This window comes from Sorex araneus, chromosome X (assembly GCF_027595985.1).
Source record: "Sorex araneus isolate mSorAra2 chromosome X, mSorAra2.pri, whole genome shotgun sequence".
Classification (NCBI taxonomy): domain Eukaryota; kingdom Metazoa; phylum Chordata; class Mammalia; order Eulipotyphla; family Soricidae; genus Sorex; species Sorex araneus.
In genome coordinates, this window is record NC_073313.1 from 252,236,964 (window position 1) to 252,258,880 (window position 21,917).

The following is a 21,917-nucleotide window of genomic DNA, read 5'->3' on the forward strand; positions in this document are numbered from 1 at the left end:
TAAGCTCTCCCCTGGACCCCCACTGACTCGACTTCCTACAGCCACGCGCCCCCTCCCACTTATCAGAGCCAGAACCAGGCCGAGATCAGATGTGAAGAGTAGGGGGGACCCGGGCTGGAGCAGTAGCACAGCGGATAGGGCGTTTACCTTGCAAGCGGCCGACCCGGGTTCGATTCCCAGCATCCCATATGGTCCCCTGAGCACCGCCAGGAGTGACTCCTGAGTGCATGAGCCAGGAGTAACCCCTGTGTATCGCCGGGTGTGACCCAAAAAGGAAAAAAGAATTGGGGGTACCTGGGACAGCAGGAAGCAGGTGACAGGTGTGGGTTGCTTCTCCCTCCTCCCAGAGAGGGGCCCTTTCCCCCCTTCTGATTCCCGCTGGGGGCCTGACTCAGAGGCCTGCCTCTCCCGGAAGTGGGGTGTAGTTCACCTATGGGGTCTAGGGACCCCGCCCCCCGCCCTTAGTCGCCCATTGAGCCAGAGGCCCTCGACACTGGCATTCAAGGATGTGCGTGGCTTTGCCTTCCTGAGCCAGGGGTCTGCACCTTCGACCCCGCAGGAGCTCTTTAGGCCTCTCTCTGTCCTGGGGGAGGAGGGGCTGCGGGTGAGAGGGCCCGTGCAGGAGTTGAGTCTTGGCAGAGCCGGTCCCTTGGCGCCCCGCGTGCGGTGGGCGGAGCATCTCCCTCCCACCCCGACTTTTCATTTGCAGAGATAGTCTGGGCAGCGTCCAGGGGCCTTCACTCCCAGGGCGCACGCGCCAGGCCCAGGGCTCTGGCTTCTTTTTCTGCATCCACCACCTTTGTCAGGGCGAGGGAACCGTTAGGGAGGCCGTTCTGGAAACCAGGGCCTGGGCGGTAAGGGAGGGGTCAAAGGACAACGGAGCCCCTTGTCCCCGCCGGGTGCCTGGTCTCAGAGCCACTATACACACAACCAGTGACGCTGGGCTGCAGTTGGGGACACAGGTCAGCATGGCTCAGTCTGAACCCCACCACCAACAGGGCTCCTGAGGCCAGAGAGAAGCCGGGGGAGGGGAGAGGGGGAGAGTCAGCCCGTGCTGGCGGCCTCACTCGGTCTACCAAGGCTGCTTCCCAGTCATGAGTTGGGCCCTGGGTTAGACTGCTAGTGTTATTGCCCCTCCCCCCATGGGGTAGGGGGGCCGAGTGCAGACGGCACGCTCACAGCCCACTCGGGCCTGGATGCCGAAAGCAGGGCACACGGAACGCGGTGGACAGACGGGCAGAATGCTGCATGTAGCTGCACACAGACACACACTTTATTCACATGGATACAAAAGTAGATTTTTTTTTTCCTCCAAATTTTTCTCCGGTGCCAGGGGGAGACAGTTGAGCGTGAGTGGTGAGAGGGCCATGGCGGGGGAGGGGAGGGCAGGCCAGCAGGGCCAGCAGGGGCTAAATGGGATTCTCCAGGGACAGCAAAAGCTGGAGCAGCTGGGGGTGGCAGCCCCTCCCCTGGGTCTGCCCGCACTGCAGGGCAGCAAGCAGGGGTGAGGGGAGGCAGGGCCCCAGCTTCCAGAATGGTGGGAGAGGCGGGCTGGAGGGACTCAGGCAGGGGCGGCTCCAGTGGAAACGGCTGCCTAGGGCTAACACCTCTGCAGATCAGCTGCCAGTGCTCCCCTGGGTCACCCAGGCTTCCCGCAGGGGTGAGGCTGGGCAGGTGTCTCTTCCCCCCCAACCCCTTCCCACATCTCCTTCCTCACTCCTCTGGGAAGGGCTGGGCTTTTCCAGGGGGCCTGGGTTGGGGGTGGCGTGGGGGGTGTACACGGATGCTCACAGAGGCGAGGAGGGGGCTGAGGCCAGGCCTCCCCGGGATGGGGGGCGCTCACTGTGGTAGCGCCTTGAGAATCGCATTCACCTCCTCGGCCACAGCGGTCAGGGCAAACTCGAACTGGTCCTGGGGAGGAGGTGAGGGTGGGCGGGTGGGTGGTGTCCCGGGGAGGCCTGGCCTTCTGCCCCAAGGAGGGATCTGGGGGGAGGAAGCTAGGGGTCCTGGGGCAGTCCTGGGGGAGGTTCGGAAGTGGCGGGGAGAGGGCGCCCAGGGGGCTGGAGCGCATGGTCCTACCTTGGAGCGCACCAGGCCGGGCCTCTGGTCGCGGACATGCTCGAGGGTGGCCGCGATGTCGATCTCCTTCACTCCTGAAGTGGGGGGCAGAGCTGCTCAGGGGCTGTCAGACAGGACAGCACCCCGAGACCCGAGTCAGGGAGACTTATCTGGGGGTGGGGGGGGACACCTGTCTCACCTTTCGCCATGCGGTTGAGGACCATGTCAATGAGGATGTAGGTGCCCGTCCGGCCCGCCCCGTCACTGAAACCAGAGACACGGGCTCTGCTGGGCCCCCGACAGGGCGGGCACGGGGAGTCACACAGCACCCCGGTGCAGGGACTGGGGCCCGGTGGCAAGGGGACCAGCCCTGGGGGAGGGGTGGGAGGGAGGGAACGGCCCTTTCCAGCGTCCCGGCCAGCCTTGACCCTCCGAGAGGAGCCGGCCGAGAGGAAGTCCCTCCCAGCTTGCCCCCTCGGAGGGCAAGGCGGGGTGGGGGGGCAGGTGCGGGGAAACAGGCAGGCGCCCCGGGAGGGGGAGCGGAGGGGAGGTGGGGGGCCGGGGAGCCCCCTCCCTCCAGGACCTGTCTCTGTCCCCACCTGCCCTGCCCCACGCACCTGCAGTGCACAATGATGGGACAGGAGCGGCCTCGGTAGCACTTGTTCACTTTCCTGCAAAAAGAAATGGGGGTGAGGACCAGGGGCCCCTGAAACACGTGCCTGGGCTCCCGCACTGGGGCAGCAGAGGGACTGGGTGGGCCAAGGCAGTCTGTCCCCATTGAGTCGTGCACCCCCGCTTGGTCCCAGGTCTGTCCCGGACACGGCCACTCTGACCTCTCTGGGCCTCAGTTTTCTCATCTGTCAAATGGGACAAGGACGACAGTCCCCTTCTCCTGAGGGTCCCATGATGGGAGAGAATGCAGGTAAGGAACGGGGTGCCAGGCCTGACTGAGACAATCCACAAATGGCACAACTGTCCCCAGCATGCGCCACGCTGCTGGGACCCAGGAGGACGGGCTTCCTGGTGGCTGCCTGGGCATGTTTTGGCCACGCTCCTGCTCTAAGAGTGACAGGTTCGTGGTCTGGACATTGCTTTAATTTTAAAAAAAAATTTGGGCCACACTGGTGGTGCTTGGGGGTTAGTCCTGGCTCTGCGCTCAGAGAGATCACTCCTGGAGGTGCTCGGGGGACCACTTGGGATATCAGGAATTGAACCCAGGTCAGCTGCATGCAAGGCCAATACCCTACCCACTGCACTATCACTTTTTTTTTTTTTTTTTGCTTTTTGGGTCACATCTGGCGACGCACAGGGGTTACTCCTGGCGGTGCTCGGGGGACCCTATAGGATGCTGGGAATCGAACCCGGGTCGGCTACATGCAAGGCAAATGCCCTCCCGGCTGTGCTATGGCTCCAGCCCTGCACTATCACGTTTAAAGCCCCCATTGATGTAGGAGCCACAGAGCCCTGGTGTGTGTGAGTGGGCAGGGGTGGAGGGGTGGGGGTTTGACTCCCCCCCCCATATGGCCTCCCTAGCATCACCGGGGTGACCCCAACACTGCAGGGCAGGAGCAGCACCATACCCTTGGGTCTGAGCACTGAGCTGCCAGCTGCTTAGCTAAGGATCCCAGGGGGTACCCCCTAGGCCCCCTGAGCACCATTTGGGAGCACCTTCCCCCCCAAAAGAAAGAGACCACTGTCCTGAGACTCAAGCCCGCACCTCAAGTCTGCTGCCCTGCTCCTCCGGGGACACTGGGAGACCCCGGGCCAGCTGGGGGGTTTGGGGTGGGGGTGGACAGGGAAGCCTGAAGAGGCAGGAGGCTTCTCAGCCAGGGGAGAGGAAGGTCGGGGTGTTGGAGGGCTGGCCCAGCTGTGCTGCTCCAGTCCTCTCCCTTCCTGTCCCTGCACCCCACCCACGTGCCCCAAAGTGCCGCGGTGGGGAAAGGAAGGAGAAGGGAGACACCAGAGGGTGTGAAGCAGGAGTAGAGAAAGGCTGGAAGCAGAGGAAGGAGGTGATGAAGGCAGAGGGAGAGGAAGAGACGGAGGGGAGATGGGTGGGAGAGAAGGGAAGTCAGCGGGGAGATAAAAACCGAGGGAAAGAGGCAGAGATGAAAGAGGCGAGAGACAGTGGAGGGGGATAATAAACACAACGGGCGGGCAGGGGTGTGGGATCGGGATTCTGCAGGCATCTCTCGGTGCAGGAAGCTTGCAAGGACCAGGGCGGTGGAGGCTGCGCCGCCACCGGGGCTAGGAGCCAGCTGGGGGTCGGCGGGAGAAGGTCCCAGGTCCAAGCAGACCCCCAAGTCTGAACGTGATCCAACTCCGGAGCATCAGGGCTGAGGCAGGACGGGCGGAGAGAGCAAGGCAGGGGCCCAGGAGGCAGACGGGGAGCTGGAAACCAGGCCAGTGCTTTGGCGGGGTGCGGGGGAGAAGCCGGCCGCGGAGAGAAACGAGGGCAGCAGTGCGAGTCGCCGGCCAGCAGAGGGCGCAGCGGCCCCGGCGGGGTGATGGGGGGGAGCGACGCGCGCACTTACAGCGGGGGCAGCAGTGCCGTCGGCGGGGCGGGGGGAGGGGGATGTTCTGGAAGGAGCAGGCGGAGGTCACAGGTCGGGGAAAGGCGTGGAGGGCCGGAGGGTCAGCTGGGGGTGGGGCAGGCGCTGGCCGCAGCCTCACCTGCGGAAGTCCAGCAGGGGCCGGGTGGAGGCCGGGGTGCCCTCTGCCGGCCAGCTGAGGAAGTGGAACTGCGTGAGCGTGCGCGTCTCCTGCGTCTGCACGTTCTTCAGGTAGAAGCTCCGCACCAGGAAGTCCTCGCACCAGATGTGCTCCGACACCAGGTTCACCTGCAAGGCGGGCCCGGCCGAATCCTCCCCGCCTCCCCGCCATGCTTCTCCCCAGCCCCTACCCCTGCCCCACTGGACCCCCCGCCGCGGACCTCCAAAACCCTCGCCGCCATCCAGGTTAACCACAGAGTGCTCAGGGCAGCGGGTGGCTAATGAACTGGCTAGTGTGAGCTTCCAGCGTCGAAACTGCGTTTTCCTCCTCTAAGTCTAGAGGGTTTTGGGCTCAGGTACCATGATCTTGGATGAAACGCTGCAACATTTTTTTTTTTCTTTTTTGGGTCACACCCGGCAATGCTCAGGGGTCACTCCTGGCTCTGCACTCAGGGATCACCCCTGGCGGTGCTCAGGGGACCATATGGGATGCTGGGAATCGAACCCGGGTCGGCCGCTTGCAAGGCAAACACCCTACCCGCTGTGCTACCGCTCCAGCCCCACGCTGCAACATTTCTATTTGACTTTTCTTCCTTCCATTTATGGGGGCGGGCACACCTGGTGATGCTCAGGGGTTACACCTGGCTCTGCACTCAGGAATCACTCCTGGCAGTGCTCAGGGAACCATGTAGGATGCTGGGGATCAAACCTGGGTCAGCTGCGTGCAGGGCCAGAACCTTACCCACTATACTACCCCTCTAGCCTGCCTCCCTGCCTTCTTTCCCTCCTTTCTTTCTCTTCTTATTTCTTTTCTTTCTCATTCCCAGAGATTGCATCCAGGGCCTCATGCAAGCAAAGCATGTGCCTTATACCACTAATCCACTTCTCTCCACCCCTTGACTCCTTTTTTTGTGTTGGGTCACACCCAGGGATGTTCAGGGGTTACTCCTGGCTCTGCGCTCAGAAATTACTTCTAATGATGCACAGGGAACCATATGGGATGCAGGGAATTGAACCCAGGTGTGCCACAGGCAAGGCAAGTGCTTTGCCTTGCTTTTACCCGCTACACTATCGCTCCAGCCCCATCCTTTTTGTTTCTGAGCTACATCTGGCAGTGCTTGGGGCTGATTCCTGGCACAGCTCTGGGGCCCACATGGGATGCCAGGGATCAACCCTGGGTCAGCTGTGTACAAGGCAAGGCACCTTACTCACTGTTGTATAGCTCTGCCTACACCCACTCTTAATTGCAAGCAAGGCCAATTCAAAACAAACAAATAACACTTGTAAAAAGGGGCAGGCCTATGTGTGCTCATTTCTTGATGAAAAAGCTTCTCTTCAGAGCTCAGGTGGAGAAACGTGTCATGCCCAGCAGGCCTGTTCTCTTTGGGTGGGGAACACCTTCTCTCCGCCTCCCCCCCCCCTTCAGAAGCTGTTTCTCTTTCCCCTGTTTTGCATCTCCCCCCCCTCCCTTGCCAAAGAAAACATGTTTGCATCAGCCACAGATGGGCCTGCCGGGGTGTCATTCTTGGCTCTGCTGTTTCTCTTGGAGCCCGAGCCAAGCCAGGCTCCTGTGAAGTAGGTGTTAATCCCGGGCCAAGGGCTCCTGTCTCTAAGACTTCCTTTCCTCCACTATGGTGGCTTTAGAATTTAACTTTATTCCTCCCCCCCCCCCCCACACACACACCTGCGGATGCTCCAGGAACAGGGACTTTATCTGAGCTGGGATTCACAAACCCGCGGCAGCTGCAGTCCCAGCCAGGCAAGGCAAGTGCCCCGAACCCTGGCCTCGCCCTCTTTCTGTTTCGTGGGACCCTATTCTGTCCTAGCGCAGAAATGCATTTCTCTTCCCCCAAACTGCATGCGCGCGCCCGCGTGTGCGTGCGTGTGTGCATGTGTGTGTGTGTGTGTGTGTGTGTGTGTTTGAACACACGTGTGCATGAGGGTGTCATCCAAACTTCTGGGCATGTGTGGGCGCCCCCTCCCCGCCCCGCCCCGCTGCGGGGGTCCTGCTGACCTCATACACGTGGTAGAGGGAGGAGCCTTCATCCGGCCAGTAGCGGTCACACTGCTTGACCCCGTCCTCCACCAGGGGCGTGAGCATGACGATGACGCTGCAGCCGCTCTCCCACACCATCTGGGGGCGGACCGACAGCCAGGACTGAGCTGCGGGCAGCCCGTGTGGGGCTCTGCCCTACCGGGCTCCTCCCCCCACCTCGCATCCCCACACCAGCCCTGTACGCGCCCCTCACCTGCCAGAAGTCAGCGATGGTGTGCGACAGGGGGCCCTGCGTGGCGATGTAGGCGGGCATCCGGGGGTCGTGCTCGATCTGGGGGCAGTGAAAGAGAGACGGGCACACCCAGGAGCGGGACCCGGCCCCCCTCCTCCCGCCCCGTCCCCCGCACACCCAGGAAGAGAGTCCAGGCGCCCTGCCCCCACACTCCTGTTTCCCTGGATGGGGTGACGTGAGCTCGGGCAGTGGAGTGTAGGGGGTCTCGCGTGACCACTCACGATGGGGCTGGCATTGATGTAATCGCTCCGGGAGGAGCTGCCCTCCACCTTCAGCTTGACGCGCGCATGGTCATCTGCGCAGACAGAACCTTTGGGTCACCCGGATCCCGCGGGGGAGTGGGGGGGGACGGGGACACCCCCATCCCGCCCCCGCGCCCTGCCGCCTTCTTAGAGGGGGCGCCGCAGCTGCTTACTCACAGGGCAGGAAGTCGGGGTGGCGGTTCTTCTTGGCGTTGCCCTCGCCCTGGGCCGTGGCGCAGGCGTTGGGCTCGGCCTGGTAGGCGCACAGCGCTTGCCACTCCTTGGCCAGCCGGTCCCGGTTGCGGAGATGGTCCTCCATGTAGGCCTGCGGGGACCCCCGTGCCCGGCTCGCTCGGCGGCTGCCCGCGCCTCGCCCCGCCCCCCCCCCCGCCCCCCTCGCCCGGGGCCCCGGCTGACCAGGATCATGTGGCCCGTGGAGATGTCCATGTTGGCCTGCGCCGGCTCCTCGCACCACGACGGCGTGCTGCTGTGCGAGCTGGGGCTGGCCTGGGCCGCGTCGCTGAACTGCGAGGACACGCTGCTCACGCGCGACGGCTCGGGCGGCCGCTCCGGGGGGCCCTCGGCCCGCGGGAACAGGGACTTGGAGGCCATGTGCTGGCGGCACAGATCCTGGGGAGTGGGGTGGGGGCGGGGGTTCATCCCAGCGCCCCTGAAGCCTTTTCCATAGGGCCCCCCTGCCCTCAGACTCGCTTCAAAACACCCCCATCTCTTGGGGCTGGAGCGATAGCACAGCGGGGAGGGCATTTGCCTTGCATGTGGCAGACCCGGGTTCGATTCCCAGCATCCCATATGGCCTCCTGAGCACCGCCAGGGGTAATTCCTGAGTGCAGAGCCAGGAGTAACCCCTGTGCATCACAGGGTGTGACGCAAAAATACAAACAAAAAAACACCCACATCTCTACAGCATCGGATTTTTTGGGGTGCTTTTTGTTGTTGCTTTTTGGGTCACACCTAGCGACGCTCAGGGGTCCCTCCTGGCTCTGCACTCAGGAATGACTCCTGGCGGTGCTCAGGAGACCAAATGGGATGCCCGGGATTGAACTGGGGTCGGCCACATGCAAGGCAAACGTCCTCCCCGATGTACTATGGGTCGGGCCTTTTCTGGACTTTTTTTGGGAGGAGGGGGGAGGGGGACATTATAGGCCATACCAGTGATATTCAGGGCTTACTCCCGGCTCTGTGCTCAGGCGACTCGAACTGCTGGCGACTCTTCACCTCTGTGCTATTTCTCCCGCCCCCACGCACCAACTTTTCCGTTTGTCCATTTATTTATTTATTATTATATTTTTTAAATTTTGGGTGCTCAGGGCTTGCTCCAGTCTCTGTGCTCAGGAATCACTCCTGGAAGCAGTGCTTAGGGGACCCTATGGGGTGCTGGGGATCAAACCCGGGCTGGGCTGGCTGTGCGCAAGGCAAGTGCCCTAACCACTGTCCTATTGCTCTGGTCCTTCTCCCTTGTCCTCTTAGGGGTTGATCTGCACGGTGGGTGCCTGGACTGTGCTCCCGGAAGCACAGAGTCAACAGCACTGGAAAGAACCTTCGAGATGATCTGCACCTGATTCCTCCCAACAGCATGTCCTGACAACCCCCCACCCCAGTCGGCCAGAGTCTCTGCCAACTGTCACCCTCACACCCAGTCAAGACCCGCCCCCACCTTCCAGTTCCCCCCCACCCCCCCATCCTGGGCTTGCATACCTGATATTCAAAGGTAGTGTCCCCCTGAGCCCCCTCAGGGCCCAGGGCCGCCAGGCGCTCCTTGTCCCGCTGCCTGGCATGGTGCCGCATGCATAGTGCCACAGCCAGAGCCACCAGCAGCCCGGCCACTCCCGCTAGGGCCACCAGAGTGAGCAGCACGGAGCGCAGGGGAGAGGTGGTGTGGGCCGCCCGGGGCAGGGCAGCAGTTGCCTCCTCCCTCTGTGGGAACAGGGTCAGAATCAAAGGGGGGTGGGTGGCCGGGGAGCGAGGGGGGGGGACCCCCCCATGCCCCACTCCCTGCGGAGTTTCCAAAAGCTGGGAGGCGTGGAAGCACAGGCAAAGAGATGCAGTTCGTTGCAAGGGAACCCAGACAACCCCAATGCAATGCAGGAGACGGGGTGGATTTGCATTTAAAAATAGGCATAAAAATAAAATAAAAATGGGCACAGAGGCGTGTAGGCAGAACCAAAGGAATCATAAGCTTTTGAAGTATATTTTGAATTTCAAGGCCAGGAATCCCGCCCTTGCGCCCGCTGAGAAAAGAGGAGCTCCTGGCGCCCTCTGCTGGTGAGAAGGAAAACTGCAGGGGCAGCGAAAGGGCCGCCTTAGCTAAGCAGGGGTGCGGTCTAGGTAACACTGGGAGTTTCCAGGGTCTGTTCTCCCGCCCAGTATGCCCCCCTTCTCCCGGGGGCCAAGTCAGCCTTCAGGGACTTTGGTTCTCCGGTGCGCGCATACCTGTCCCACTCCTGTCTGCAAGATCTGCAGCCCTGTCTGCCCTTCCAGTTCGGACTTCACCAGCCCTAGGAGGGAGACTGAGGTCAGCCCCGGGGGTGGTCTCACCCCGGGCCAGGGCACGCCCGGTGGCAGGCGGGTGGGGGACGGGGAGTCCGAGGGGTGGGCACGAGTTCAAGGGCGGCAGCGACAGTCTCAGGCCTCGGATCTCGGTGTGGAGCAGAGGGGGTGGGTGGGGGTGGGGGGGTTGGGACTAGGTGATATTTACCGGCTCGCTGGGTTACATCCGCCAGGCTCAGGTTCTGCTCATTGTGGCGGATGCGGAAGGTGAGGGCCGGTCCCACCACACTGCGGGGCGAACAGGAGCTAGTTACCGCCTCCCCGGGGCCAGGCCCAGGCTCCCAGCGACGACGCCAGGCTGGAGCCTCTCCGCCGCTGCCCTGTGCCCGTCCAGCCTCCCCCCTGCGCCCAGCACCACCTGATGTTGATGAAGTGGCTGGGGGTCAAGTGCACGCGCTCTGCCAGGATCTCCAGTAGCTTCACTCCTGCCGCCAGACTCAGGGGCCTGCAGAGGAGAGGGAGCGTGTGCGTGTGTGTGTTGGGGGCGAGGGGTCCCTGTCCCTTTGGGAAATAGGTCACCCCAGCACTCGGAACAGCATGCCCCACCCCGGAGGGACACCGTGTCTGCATTTCTTTCTTTCTTTTTTTTTTGCTTTTTGGGTCACACCCAGCATTGCTCAGGGGTTACTCCTGGCTCATGCACTCAGGAATTACTCCTGGCAGTGCTCAGGGGACCATATGGGATGCTGGGAATCGAACCCGGGTCGGCTGCATGCAAGGCAAACGCCCTCCCCGCTGTGCTATCGCTCCAGCCCCACGTGTCTGCATTTCTGTTCTGTGCTCCCGCCCGGCGGCCCCGGGGCCCTTACTTCTGATCGGTGACGATGTAGCCATACTCTTCGGCCGAGGGATGCGCCACTCCGGCCGGCCCCTCCTCCGGGCCCCGCGGACTTTTCTTCTCCAGCAGGACAGGGGCGGCGGGGCGAGCAGCAGCTCTGGGGGCCTCAGAGGGCCCAGAGCTCAGTACTTGCTGGGCCTTGGCGGTGGGATACCCCGATAAGGAGGGCGTGGGGGACGGAGGCTCTGCGGTGTCTCCCCCTGGCACCTGTTCCTCCGCCGTCTGTTTGGGAGAGAGGAGAGTGGGGGAAGGGCGGCGGAGGGGCTGAGAGGGAGGGTCAGGGGGTCGCCAAAGAGCTCAGGACCTGGTTCACTCTCCCCTTCTGGGCCCCGGATGGCTCTGGGCACAGAGATGGTGCCCAGAGACCTGTGCCATGTGCATGACTGAAGGCCCTGAAGGTTGCAAGAATGGCAAGTGGGTGGGCAAGGGTCCTGGGGTGTGGCTGGAGTGGGCGGGGCCTCTGGAGGTGGAGGTTGGGGTTGGGTGTGCTGGCGCCACTCCTGGCAGTGCTCAGGGGCTACTCCTGGCTCCGTGCTGGAGAGTCAGAGGCCTCTGGGGGCGCCCACAGGACCCTACGGCTCACCCCTTCGAGGCCACGGCTGCTCCCTGGCCCAGACGGTGGCTTCTTTACATGTTTGTGTCTGTGACATCTCACACGTGAAACAGAGAAAGCTCCCGCAGCTCCGGGACTCGAATCCGCTCATCTGCCCCCACCGCGCCCCCTCCCCCAGGTAGCCGACGGCAGGGGCTGCATTTCTCAGGGAAGAAAACAGCTTTGCAGGCGGCCGACCCAGGTTCGATTCCCAGCATCCCATAGGGTCCCTGAGCACCGCCAGGAGTGATTCCTGAGTGCAGAGCCAAGAGTAACCCCTGTGCATCGCCAGGTATGACCCAAAAAGCAAAAAGAAAAAAGAACGAAAAAAAAAAACAGGCACTGAAAGTTTCCAGCTTCTGGCCCCGGACCTGCTCCAGAGAGCCCTGGGGTGATGGCGCGCAGCCTCTGGGCCTGGGGTTCCCCCCCTCTGCCCCCCACCCCCCAACAGGGAGCTGGAGCATAGAGAAACCTGTCCTGGTTCTGAGGCTCACGCTAGTGCAGTCCTGAGAGCTGCGGGGGGGGGGGGGGGTTGTCGGGGAGGCGGGGAGGGGGGCCCTGCAGCCGGGTGGGTATATCAGGTCAGCACACAGCCAGGGGGTGTGAACAGAACAAGGCAAGTGCCCCCCAGCCCCCAGCACTGCCACTGAAGGAAGATGAGAGCGCCCTGCCTGTAGTGTGACCCCGGCCAGCACCCCTGCCCCAGTGTATGAACTCGGAAAGGGAGGGGCAAAGGTGGGTTTGTAGTGGAGGGGTTCTGGGGGGCAGGGAGGGAGCAGGCACTCACTTTCTTGATGTCAGCGCCAGCATTTACAGCCCCTCCTGCAGAGACAGGAAAGATAAGGCTCTGTGCATGGGGCCAGTCAAGGTAAGAGGGGACAAAGGGCCTGGGGCCTCTCTGCCTCCAAGTCCCTATCTGGACCCGCCCTAGGTCCAGTCCCAGAGCTTCGTGCTCCTGCCTCGTCGTTTTAATTCCTTCCCTGCTCTCTGCCACGGGTGCTCAAGATCCCCCTGGACTGACGCCTCCAGACCCCCCCCAACTTCCCGGGCCTCAAAGCCTTTCTTTCATTATTTCTCCCCTCTGCCTGCCCATTGTGGGCGTCTCCCTGAATAAGCCACGCCCCACAAACAAATGCCACGCCCCCAGGAACTGGCCACGCCCCCAGGTCCTTTGCTCATCTTTTTTTTTTTTTTTTTTTTTTTTTTGCTTTTTGGGTCACACCTGGCGATGCACAGGGGTTACTCCTGGCTCTGCAGTCAGGAATCACCCCTGGCGGTGCTCAGGGGACCATATGGGATGCTGGGAATCGAATCCGGGTCAGCCAAGGCAAACGCCCTACCCGCTGTGCTATTGCTCCAGCCCCTTTGCTCATCTTCTTACCCCGCTACTCCCCTTCCTACCTCTCTCCAGTTCAGCCCATTTCTGGCTCTCCCTCGTCAGCTCACCCCGGGGCTCAAAGACAGATCTTCCCCCTCTTGACTCTGACTCGGAGCCTTCCCTTTCTGGGCAGCAAGCTGCCGGGTGCAGCTGGTGGTCGCCAGCCAGCCACTCACCGGGGTTCTGGCCCCTGGGCAGCAGCTGCAGCAGCGCGGAGAGCGTGGACAGCTGCTCGGGGCTCAGCTGCCGGAGCTCCACGCCGTAGCCCGCCAGCAGGGTGGCCAGTCTCTGCCGCGTGAGGTCTGCTGGGAGGCAGACAGAGCTCAAGGCAGGAAGGCAGGAGGGCAGGGGGGCAAGGGAGGGGTGCCTTGGCAGGGTGCTAGGGGGAGAACTGGGGTGCGGGTCATCGAAGGATTGCTTCTCTGTCGTTTGTTTGCCCGTTTGGGGTCTGGGGGCCACCCCCAGTGGTGCTCAGGGCTTACTCCTGACTCCGTGCCCAGAGGTCGCTCCCTACAATACTCAGGGCCCCGCTGGGGGTGCCAGCAGGGTTCCAAGCAGGATTGGCAAGTGCCTTCACTCACCCCTGCACTATGGCTCCTCCCCCCTGAGAGCGCCTCCTCTGAGGCTGTCCCTCGGGATCTCCCTGCGGGGGGGAGGGGAGGGGACCGACCTTCCTGGGGCTGAGCCCAAACTTCGGATGAATCCCTAATGGAAGGTGAGGCCCCTCACCCCCACTGCACCCCGCTGCCCGGCCTGTGCCTTAGGAGCTCAGGGGCTGGATGATGCTGATGCCAAGGACCAATGAACACGTGCTCGGGTGATCAGGAGGGGCCGCCAACAGCCCCCACAGGCTGAGAGGGGGCGGGGTTACCTGGCTTCTCTACTGCCGGAAGGGGCTTCTCCCTGTGACCCTCTGGGCCTTCCTCCTCATAGCCCTCGGGGGAGTCCTCCTCCGCCAGGCTGCCGGCCCCGGTACCCCCTGCCCCCTGCTGCAGCCTGGGTGCCTTGGCCTGGCCAGGCGCGGGCCGGTCCTGGGCCAGGTACAGCCGCCCCGAGTCCTGGAAGAGCTGGGCAGGCGAAGGCCCTGGAGGAGGGTCCCCATAGGAGTGCGCCCCAAACACGCCCTTGGGGGCAGTCCTGCTGAAGAGCGCCGGGGGTTCAGCCTTGGGCAGGGGGCCCACGCCCGTCATCCCCGGGGCGCTCTCCGCACCCTGGGCGCCATCTCGGGAGGCGAACTGTGGGGGGAAGCAGAGATGGGGGGAGGGGTCAGAGGCGGGGTCGGGTGGGGGTGGGGGGTGGGGAGGGGGGCTGGGCGGCAGAGTCTAGGGCTCACCTGGTGGAACAGGTAGGGCTGCAGGAGGGCGGGTTCATAACTCAGGGCGGGGTGCGGGGGCTGCGGACGCAGCAGGAGGTGCTCCAAGAGAGGGGGCAGCAGCTCAGGGGGCAGAGGGGGGGTCCCCGCCCCAGCTGCGTCCCCGCCCCCGGGAGGAGGTCGAGGAAACCGGTGCAGGGCTGCAGGGGCGGAGCCCGTGGGGACGGCCACCAAGCCGGATCTGGGGGAAGGAGGCAAAGAGCGTGCGTGCGCGCGTGCGCGGGGCCGGCGGGGCTCCCTGTGGCAGAGGCTTCCAGAACTTCTGAAGCCCAGAGACACGCCCAGCTACTTGGAGGCAGCCTGGGCCAGTGGTCAGGGCGCCCACTAAGCAGCCTGAGTCTTTGCACCACAGCTGCAGAGGTGAGCGCTGAGGGCACAGAGGGGCAGGGGTGCCAAGAGGGGAGCAGGGCAAGGCAGCCAGAACCCCTCGTGCCACGCCGAGCTGTGACCGCAGCACGCCCCCAACCTGAACTGTGTTTCACCTCCCAGCACCACACCTCCTGTGCCCTGCTCCTCCCCTCCCCCAACCACGCACACACTTTCCTCTTCCTGGCATCCTTTTGCCTTCCTTCTTGAAGCCCTAGGACCCTCACATACTCATTTTTATTTTTTATTTCTTTGCTTTTGGGGTCACACCCGGCGATGCTCAGGGGTTACTCCTGGCTCTGCACTCAGGAATTACTCCTGGCGGTGCTCAGGGGACCCTATGGGATGCTGGGAATCGAACCCGGGTCGGCCCCCATGCAAGGCAAACGCCCTACCCGCTGTGCTATTGCTCCAGTCCTCCTTTTTAGAATAATAAACCAGTGATTTGTTTTTGGGTCACAGCGGGCGATGCTCATTGGTTACTCCTGGCTCTGTGCTCAGGAATCACTCCTGGCAGGGCTCGGGGACCATATGGGATGCTGGGATCCCTTTCCAGCCTTAAATCAACAATTTTTAAAAATCACAAATACCATATGTCAACGTTTAATGAGATCCTTAAAATTAAAATTAAAAAATCCCCTGCTTGTCCCTGGGGTTAAGCTAGCCTGGGCACAGGTCACATGACTGCTCTCAAGCCCTTGTGACCTTTGAGCCAGTTGTCTGACCTTGATGCACACTTCTCTCCCGCCTCTGTGCCCCAGGAAGCCCATGGTTCACCAGCCTGTCAGGGCGCTGGTTGAAAGCATGCCTACCTGTCCCGCAGGCGGGGTTCTGCGGGATGCAGTCGGGGGATGCGCTCCATTTCCTGAGAGATCACGTGCTGGGTGAGGGCATCGTGCCAGGACAGTCCTGCCAGGGGACAGCAGTGGGGAGGGGTTGGCCTGGAACCTCCCAGAGCCAGTCATGGAACCAGCACAGCCCAACTCTGCCCAGCTGTGTGGGTCTGGAGAGCCACTAAACTCCCCACTTCCTGTAGACTGGGGAGTGGGCATGCCCACAGCGGGTCAGAGTGGATGTCAGTCCTTTGACACTGACTGTGTGACTCTGTGTGAGAGTCAGTGCTCTCCTCTGTAGAATGGGGGTCTATTCCTTCTTAAGATTCTTGTAGGGGCTGGAGCGATAGCACAGCGGGTTAGGCATATGCCTTGCACAGGGCCGACCTGGGTTCGATTCCCAGGATCCCATATGGTCTCCTGAGAACTGCCAGGAGTAATTCCTGTGTGCATGAGACAGGAGTAACCCCTATGTGTTGCTGGGTGTGACCCAAAAAGAAAAAAATTATTCTTGTAGGGGCTGAAGACATAATACAGTGGGTGGGGAGCTTATCTTGCACATGGCCAACCCAGGATCTATCCCCAGCACTATATATAGCGCTGGGGATAGATCCTGGGTTGGCCAGGTGTGGCCCCCAAAATATATATTGTTTTATTTGGGGGCCACACCTGTTCTATTTGGCAGTGCTTAGGGCTTATTCCTAACTCTGTACCCAGGAATCACTTTTGGTGGGACTTAGGGGATCCAGGGATCAGACTAGAGTTGGCTGCCTGAAAGACAAGGATCTTACCTGCTCTACTATCTCCTTATAATGAACTTTTATTATTTATTTATTTATTTTTGGGTCACACCCAGCGATGCTCAGGGTTACTCATGGCTCTGAACTCAGGAATTACTCCTGGCAGTGTTTGAAGAACCATATGGGATGCCGGGGATCGAACCCAGGTTGGCTGCATGCAGAGCAAACATGTCCTACCTGTTGTACTATCGCTCTGACCCCTACAAACTCTTTCTGCAGAGACTTTTCTAATTTTATCTGTGTGCATAGTTAGTGGCATCTCCATCAACCTGGTCACTCAGTCAATGACACCTGTGTATCACCCTGATTCATTTTTCCTTTCACAGATATCACCAGAAAATATTTTGGGAAACCTCCATGAACTCCCAGCATCCACCCCAGTCCCAGCCACCTGTATCTCTTACAGAAGTTGTTGTAGAACCTCTTCATAGTCACCCTGCCCTTATTGTTGACTCGCTGCATTTGATGATCAACACAGCATCAAGAATAATCCCTTTAGGGGCTGGAGTGATAGCACAGCGGGTAGGGCGTTTGCTTTGCATGCGACCGACCCGTGTTTGATTCCCAGCATCCCATATGGTCCCCTGAGCAGCACCAGGGGTAATTCCTGAGTGCAGAGCCAGGAGTAACCCCTGTGCATTGCCGGGTGTGACCTAAAAAGCAAAAAAAAAAAAAAGAATAATCCCTTCAGGGGCAGGAGACATATTAGAGCAAGCAGTGCGCTTGCCTTGCATGTAGCTGCCCCAGGTTCAAGCATACGGTCCCCTAAGTCCCACCAGGACAAAGTCCCACCAGGAGCGATCCCTGAGCACTAGCCAGGAGTAATCCTTGAGCACCACTAGGTATGATCCAAAAGTAAAAATAAGTAAATAAAAATTAAAAAGAAAACAATAATCTCTGTAATCTATAAGGGAGGACCTGCATGCATATGCACAAAATCCAGTGATTCTGAGTGAAGACATTTTCTTTTTTTTTGGGGGGGGTCACACCCAGCCATGAGCAGGGGTTACTCCTGGCTCTGCACTCAGGAATTACTCCTGGCAGTGCTTGGGGGACCATATAGGGTGCTGGGAATTGAACCCAGGTCAGCTGCATACAAGGCAAACGCCCTCCCCGCTGTGCTATTGCTCCAGACCCCAAGTCCATTTTCTGACTAGACCCTATAACCACCCACCTCCCTTCTCCCTTCCCCTGCTCCTGCATCTTCCACTCCTCCTCCTCCCCATCACTCCTTTACAGCACATGAGTGCTCCCTGTGGTGTTCATCCAACTCAACCTCCTCCTTAGGACTTTTTTTGTTTGTTTCGTTCTTATTTTGGGGACAACGTCTGGTGGTGCTCTGGGCTCTGGGCTTCCCTCTGGTTCTCTGCTCAGGGATCACTCCTGGCAGGGACCAGGGGACCCTATGGGGTGCCGGGGATGGAACCGGGTCAGCTGCATGCCAGGCCTTACTTGCTGTACCATCACTCCAGCCTCTGCCATCGGCGTTTTGTTCTAGTGCTGGGGCTGGCTTGAGACACTCTTTCCCCAGGAGCCGCTGGGGAAGCACTTTCATCTTCTTCATGACGTCTTTGCTCAAATCTCAGCCTCAACAACGTCTATCTTTATCCCCTGGATTCAGCATCATAGGTTCTTCCTCCACTACTTCTAACCTTTATCCTGCTGTACTCTTTGTCTCTGCCTCTCTGCTCCCGGGCATCTGTTACCTTCTAGCAACTAGATATTTTCTAGCTGACTTAGCACATTTCCTCCCTGTTCTTCCCAATGGTAGGCCCTAGGAGGCTTACCCTCTCGATCCTGTTTTGTTCCCTGACACATGCAAAGCACTTCAAAGTGCTCAGTGCAGAGTACATGCTTGGTAAATACTTCTTGGTGGGGGCACACCCAATGGTGCTCAGGGCTTACTCCTGGCTCTGCACTCAGGGATCATTCCTGGCAGTGCACAGGGGACTATATGGGGTCCCAGGGGGCTAAACCCAGGTTGCCTGTGTGCAAGGCAAGCACCCTACACGCTGTACTATCACTCTGGCCCTATAGGAAATACTTCTTCTTTTTTCTTTGAGGGGGGTTTTTGGGTCACACCCGGCGATGCACAAGGGTTACTCCTGTCTCAGGCACTCAGGAATTACTCCTGTTGGTGCTCGGGGGACCATATGGGATGCTGGGAATCAAACCCGGGTCGGCCGTGTGCAAGGCAAACGCCCTACCCGCTGTGCTATTGCTCCAGCCCCGGAAATACTTCCTAAATGAGTGAATTGGGTGAGCAAGGTGTTCTGTCAATCGAGAACTTCAAAGTTTATAGACCTGGAATACTCAGACCATTTCAGAGAAGGGGCTGGTCCTAAAGAAATGGACGCTGGTCTCTTCAGTAGCTTCTAGAAACCTCCCGATGCTTCCAGAAAGTCTGCATGAACAGCCCATCTCAAGGGCTCCACCCCTGCTCCTGGCTTGCCCCCTTCTCTAGCACTGTGTGGGAGGGCAAATCTCCAGAAGTGGATGTGATCGGAGTGTTCCGAGACAAGGATCCATTGAGTCAGGTGGCGCCCCCGCATCCCCGCCCTCACCTTCCCAGCCTCAGCACCCGTCTCCATGCCCTTGGACCTCACCTTGGGACATGAGCTGTCGGAGCACACCTTGTAAGCGCTGAAGAACGGGAGAGGTGACTTGCAAAAGGGGCCGGACCTGGCCCACGCCCACCTGGCACTGCCCAAACAAGCCATCTAGGAGCATAAACGTGGTTATCAGCACGTGGTGTGGACCGCAGCCTGAGTTCTCCATGCTCTCGCCCTGTCCGGCGTCCCGGCTCCCCTTCTGGACCTCTGAGCCCCCCTCCCACCAAGGCTGGGGCCTCACTCACCCTGGATGCAGACTTCGAGGTGAGAGCAGAGCCTGCGGTCGAACAGACAACCTGCAGGGGGACAGCGAGAGGCTTGGCCACGCACAAGGCAGCCGACCGACCAGCGGGAGGCGTGGAAGCGTTCTCTCATGGGGGGGGGGCACACCCAGGGTTTACTCCTGCCTCCAGGCTCAGAGATAAGTCCAGCAAGTGCCTGGGGGATTGTATGTGGTGCTGAGGGTTGCAGTTGGGTCGGCCTCATGCGTGGCAAGTGCCTTTCCTGCCTACTAGCTCCCCACCCCCATGCTCCCCCACTCTCTTGGTCTAAGGGAGACTTTCAACCAGAAGTGGAAAGAGGCCCAGAATCTCTCCACCTCCCCAATGCCAGGGATCAAACCCAGGGCCTCACACGTGCAAGGAAGCTGCATTCCTGGCTCTGAATACCTAGACTCTGAGAGAGTCGGAAGCACCCACTCTGACTCTAGACGGGTAAGGATCTGCCAGTCTGGCCCTTTCCTTAGAAGTCTGTTTGCCAGGGCTGCAGCCATAGGACAGCGGGGGGGGGGGGGGACACACACATTTGCCTTGCACACGGCGGACCAGAGTTCAATCCCCAGCATCCCGTATGGCCTCCTGAGCACCGTCAGGAGTGATTCCTGAGTGCGGAGCCTGGAGTAACACCTGAGCACTGCCACCCCCAAGCAACAACAAAAGTCGGCATAGCTGAACGATGCAGAGATAGGCCGCATATACTTCCCGTGGCATTGCCACGGGGCAGTCTAGGGCCAAATTCGGAGGAAGGAGAAACTAAATCTCCCCAAGCACCCCAAATGTAGTGTCCCGGCACTCCCATGGGGACTCTTTCGTGTGGGAATTGGGCTGCGGGAGTGGGGATCTGCACTGATGTTCGCGCTAGCGGCGCCCGGGCCGCTGTCCGTGGTGCTGAACCCGGAGCCCGCAGCCGAGAAGGGGAGTGGGGAGGGCGGAGAGGGCGCCCAGCCTCCTTCAGCCCCGAGCCCGCCGCCGCTCCAGCCGTCACGTTACCAACCCACAGCGCCACAGGAAGCTCCCGAGATTGGCTTCCAGGCGGCCCGGGGGAGAGGGGGGCGGGGAGGAGGGCGCCAGACGGCGAGGCTGCGCCCCTTCCCCCGCGCGCGCCCCCTTCCCCCCTCCCCCGGCCCGTGAGTCAGCTCCGAACGTCTCTGTCCGCTCAGATGTGAGTCAGCGCCGGGCCTGGCAGTGGGGAGGGGGCCGCGAGGGACACTTTCCCCATCGTCCTATTCTGCCTCGGCCCCGCTGCTGTCTCTCTTCTCCCCCCTCCCCCCCACCCGCCACCATCCCATCTTCAGGGGTCCCATCGCAGCCGTGAGCCTCTCTCTAGTTTTTAAAAGCATGCCTGGCCCCCTCATTCAGCCTGATCTTGCTCTAGGGAGAGGGGACACCCCCCATCCCACCCCCAATACTCGGGACCCAGACTCCTGCTTGGAGATGGGGTTTCCTCCCCTCCCCATCCCTCAGCACCGGTTCCCCCTTCTCCTTGCGGCCCCAGTGGTCCCCGGCCCTACTTGCACCCCCATTTCTCCTCCCAACCCCCCCACTCTTCAGAGTCCGCTTCTCTTGGGTCCCGCCCCCGTGGCCCCAGCCCCACCTCCAGGCCAACGCCCCTTTCCTCTCCAGACTGTCCCTCCTCTTCCTCGCCACACAGGGCCTCCCGGCCCCCCGTTCCGTACTCCGGCTGCCCCTGAGCGTCCTCCCTCGTGACGCTTCCTCCCAGCCCCCACTCCGAGTTGCTCTCCCGGTACCCGGCTCCCCACGCCCGACACCCCGTCTCCTCCTGACCGTGGGCGCTAACGGCGCTGCAGCCCTCCGGGCGGCCGCTCAGCAGCAGGAGGCAGAGGAGCGCGCGGAGCCCCCCGGAGCCCCCGGGCCCCCCGGGCGGCCTCCGCGGCCGCCGCATCCTTCTGCGCTGGGCGCGCTGGCTCGCCTGGCGGAGCCGCTGAGTCTCCAGCGGCAGCCAGCGGGGCCGGGGCGGGGCCCCCCTGCTCCCCGCCCACCGCCGAGGCGGGGTCTCCACGCCTCTCCCGCGGCTCGGCCAACCCGGGCCGGGAGCTGACGACGCCCCCCACCCGCGGCTCTGACGCTTATTTGCGTCATAAGTGGCGTCAGAGCTTCACTTGGGGGGGGTGAACCCACGCACCCCACCCTCCTTCCCCAAGTAGTAGGCGCCGCCCTACAATCCCCACTTGTCCTCACCCCCTGATTGACGCAAACTCTTCTCCAAAGGGCATCACCTCGACACCCATCTCTGAGGGACTGGGGAAAAGGGTTACCGTTGAGTGGGGGCTAAGAAAGATATGGGGCGGGGTGTCTACAGACGCAACTCCCCACCCTAAGATGAACAGCACAGGTTAAAGGAACCGGTATTCCCGCGTGTCCAAAACAGCCCCGGGAGAGCGACAGTGGTTAGGGTGCCTGCCCCATTTTGGGTCTTGGCAGTGCCAACAACTAAGGGTCTAACTCTGGGCCTGTTGTGTAGGTCCTGAGCGCCCAGATTTCCAACTCTGAGAAATGAGGGTGCTACCAGAATCTACCTCCCCAGGAGGCTGAGAGCACGTGGGGAGTTGAACTCCTGTGGATTTCTCAGAGATGGTTGACCTTTGAGCTCTACCTAGAACCTTCTATCTCCCCCCCACCACCCGCTCTCTCCATATTCACCATATTCACCAGCCTGTCTGGACCCCTGGGCTTCTCGTACTACAAGGACAGCGATCATTCAACTGGGCTTTTGCTCCTATTCTTGTTGTCCCCCATAAAGAAGTAAATTTTGTTTTATTGAAAAAATTGGGGGGTACACAACTGGCGATGCTCAGGGGTTCTACACTCAGGAATCACTCCTGGTGGTACTCATGGGACTATATGTGGGTGCTGGGGATTGAACCCAGGTGGCAACATACAAGGCAAATGCCATCCCCAGTATACTGAAAGGCAGTATAGTTACCCTGTAAATATTATAACACATATTGCCAACATATAAGAAT

The 21,917-nt window shown here is 60.9% G+C and overlaps 1 protein-coding gene across 2 annotated transcripts; it reads right to left on the minus strand.

The window, feature by feature from the left end:
- Positions 1–1,251: 1,251 nt before the first annotated feature.
- PTPRN (protein tyrosine phosphatase receptor type N) lies at positions 1,252–20,919 on the minus strand. Of its 2 annotated transcripts, XM_055123169.1 has the most exons (24): positions 20,719–20,919; positions 18,901–18,951; positions 18,650–18,763; positions 15,223–15,319; positions 14,006–14,225; positions 13,544–13,907; positions 12,849–12,977; positions 12,082–12,116; positions 10,674–10,924; positions 10,223–10,309; positions 10,013–10,092; positions 9,748–9,812; positions 9,013–9,231; positions 7,714–7,926; positions 7,474–7,621; positions 7,276–7,349; positions 7,016–7,093; positions 6,781–6,900; positions 4,729–4,895; positions 2,676–2,729; positions 2,258–2,322; positions 2,080–2,153; positions 1,792–1,911; positions 1,252–1,600 (listed from the first exon to the last, which is right to left on the minus strand). In XM_055123169.1, exons 1-23 carry the CDS (start codon positions 20,834–20,836, stop codon positions 1,840–1,842), a joined length of 2,895 nt encoding a protein of 964 aa, XP_054979144.1. In that variant the 5' UTR covers positions 20,837–20,919; the 3' UTR covers positions 1,252–1,600; positions 1,792–1,839. The 2 variants fall into 2 exon arrangements, with proteins under 2 accessions (XP_054979144.1, XP_054979145.1); XM_055123170.1 differs by having other exon boundaries at positions 1,252–1,911; positions 12,849–12,974; positions 20,719–20,917.
- Positions 20,920–21,917: the final 998 nt, after the last annotated feature.

Coding starts and splice junctions, on each gene's coding strand:
- PTPRN (XM_055123169.1), bottom strand. CDS start 20,836: ATGCGGCGGCCGCGGAGGCCGCCCGGGGGGCCCGGGGGCTCCGGGGGG. Junction 12,978..13,543: donor TCCGGCAGTAGAGAAGCCAG/GTAACCCCGCCC, acceptor TCTGCCTCCCAG/CAGACCTCACGCGGCAGAGA. Junction 10,093..10,222: donor AGCCACTTCATCAACATCAG/GTGGTGCTGGGC, acceptor TTCGCCCCGCAG/TGTGGTGGGACCGGCCCTCA.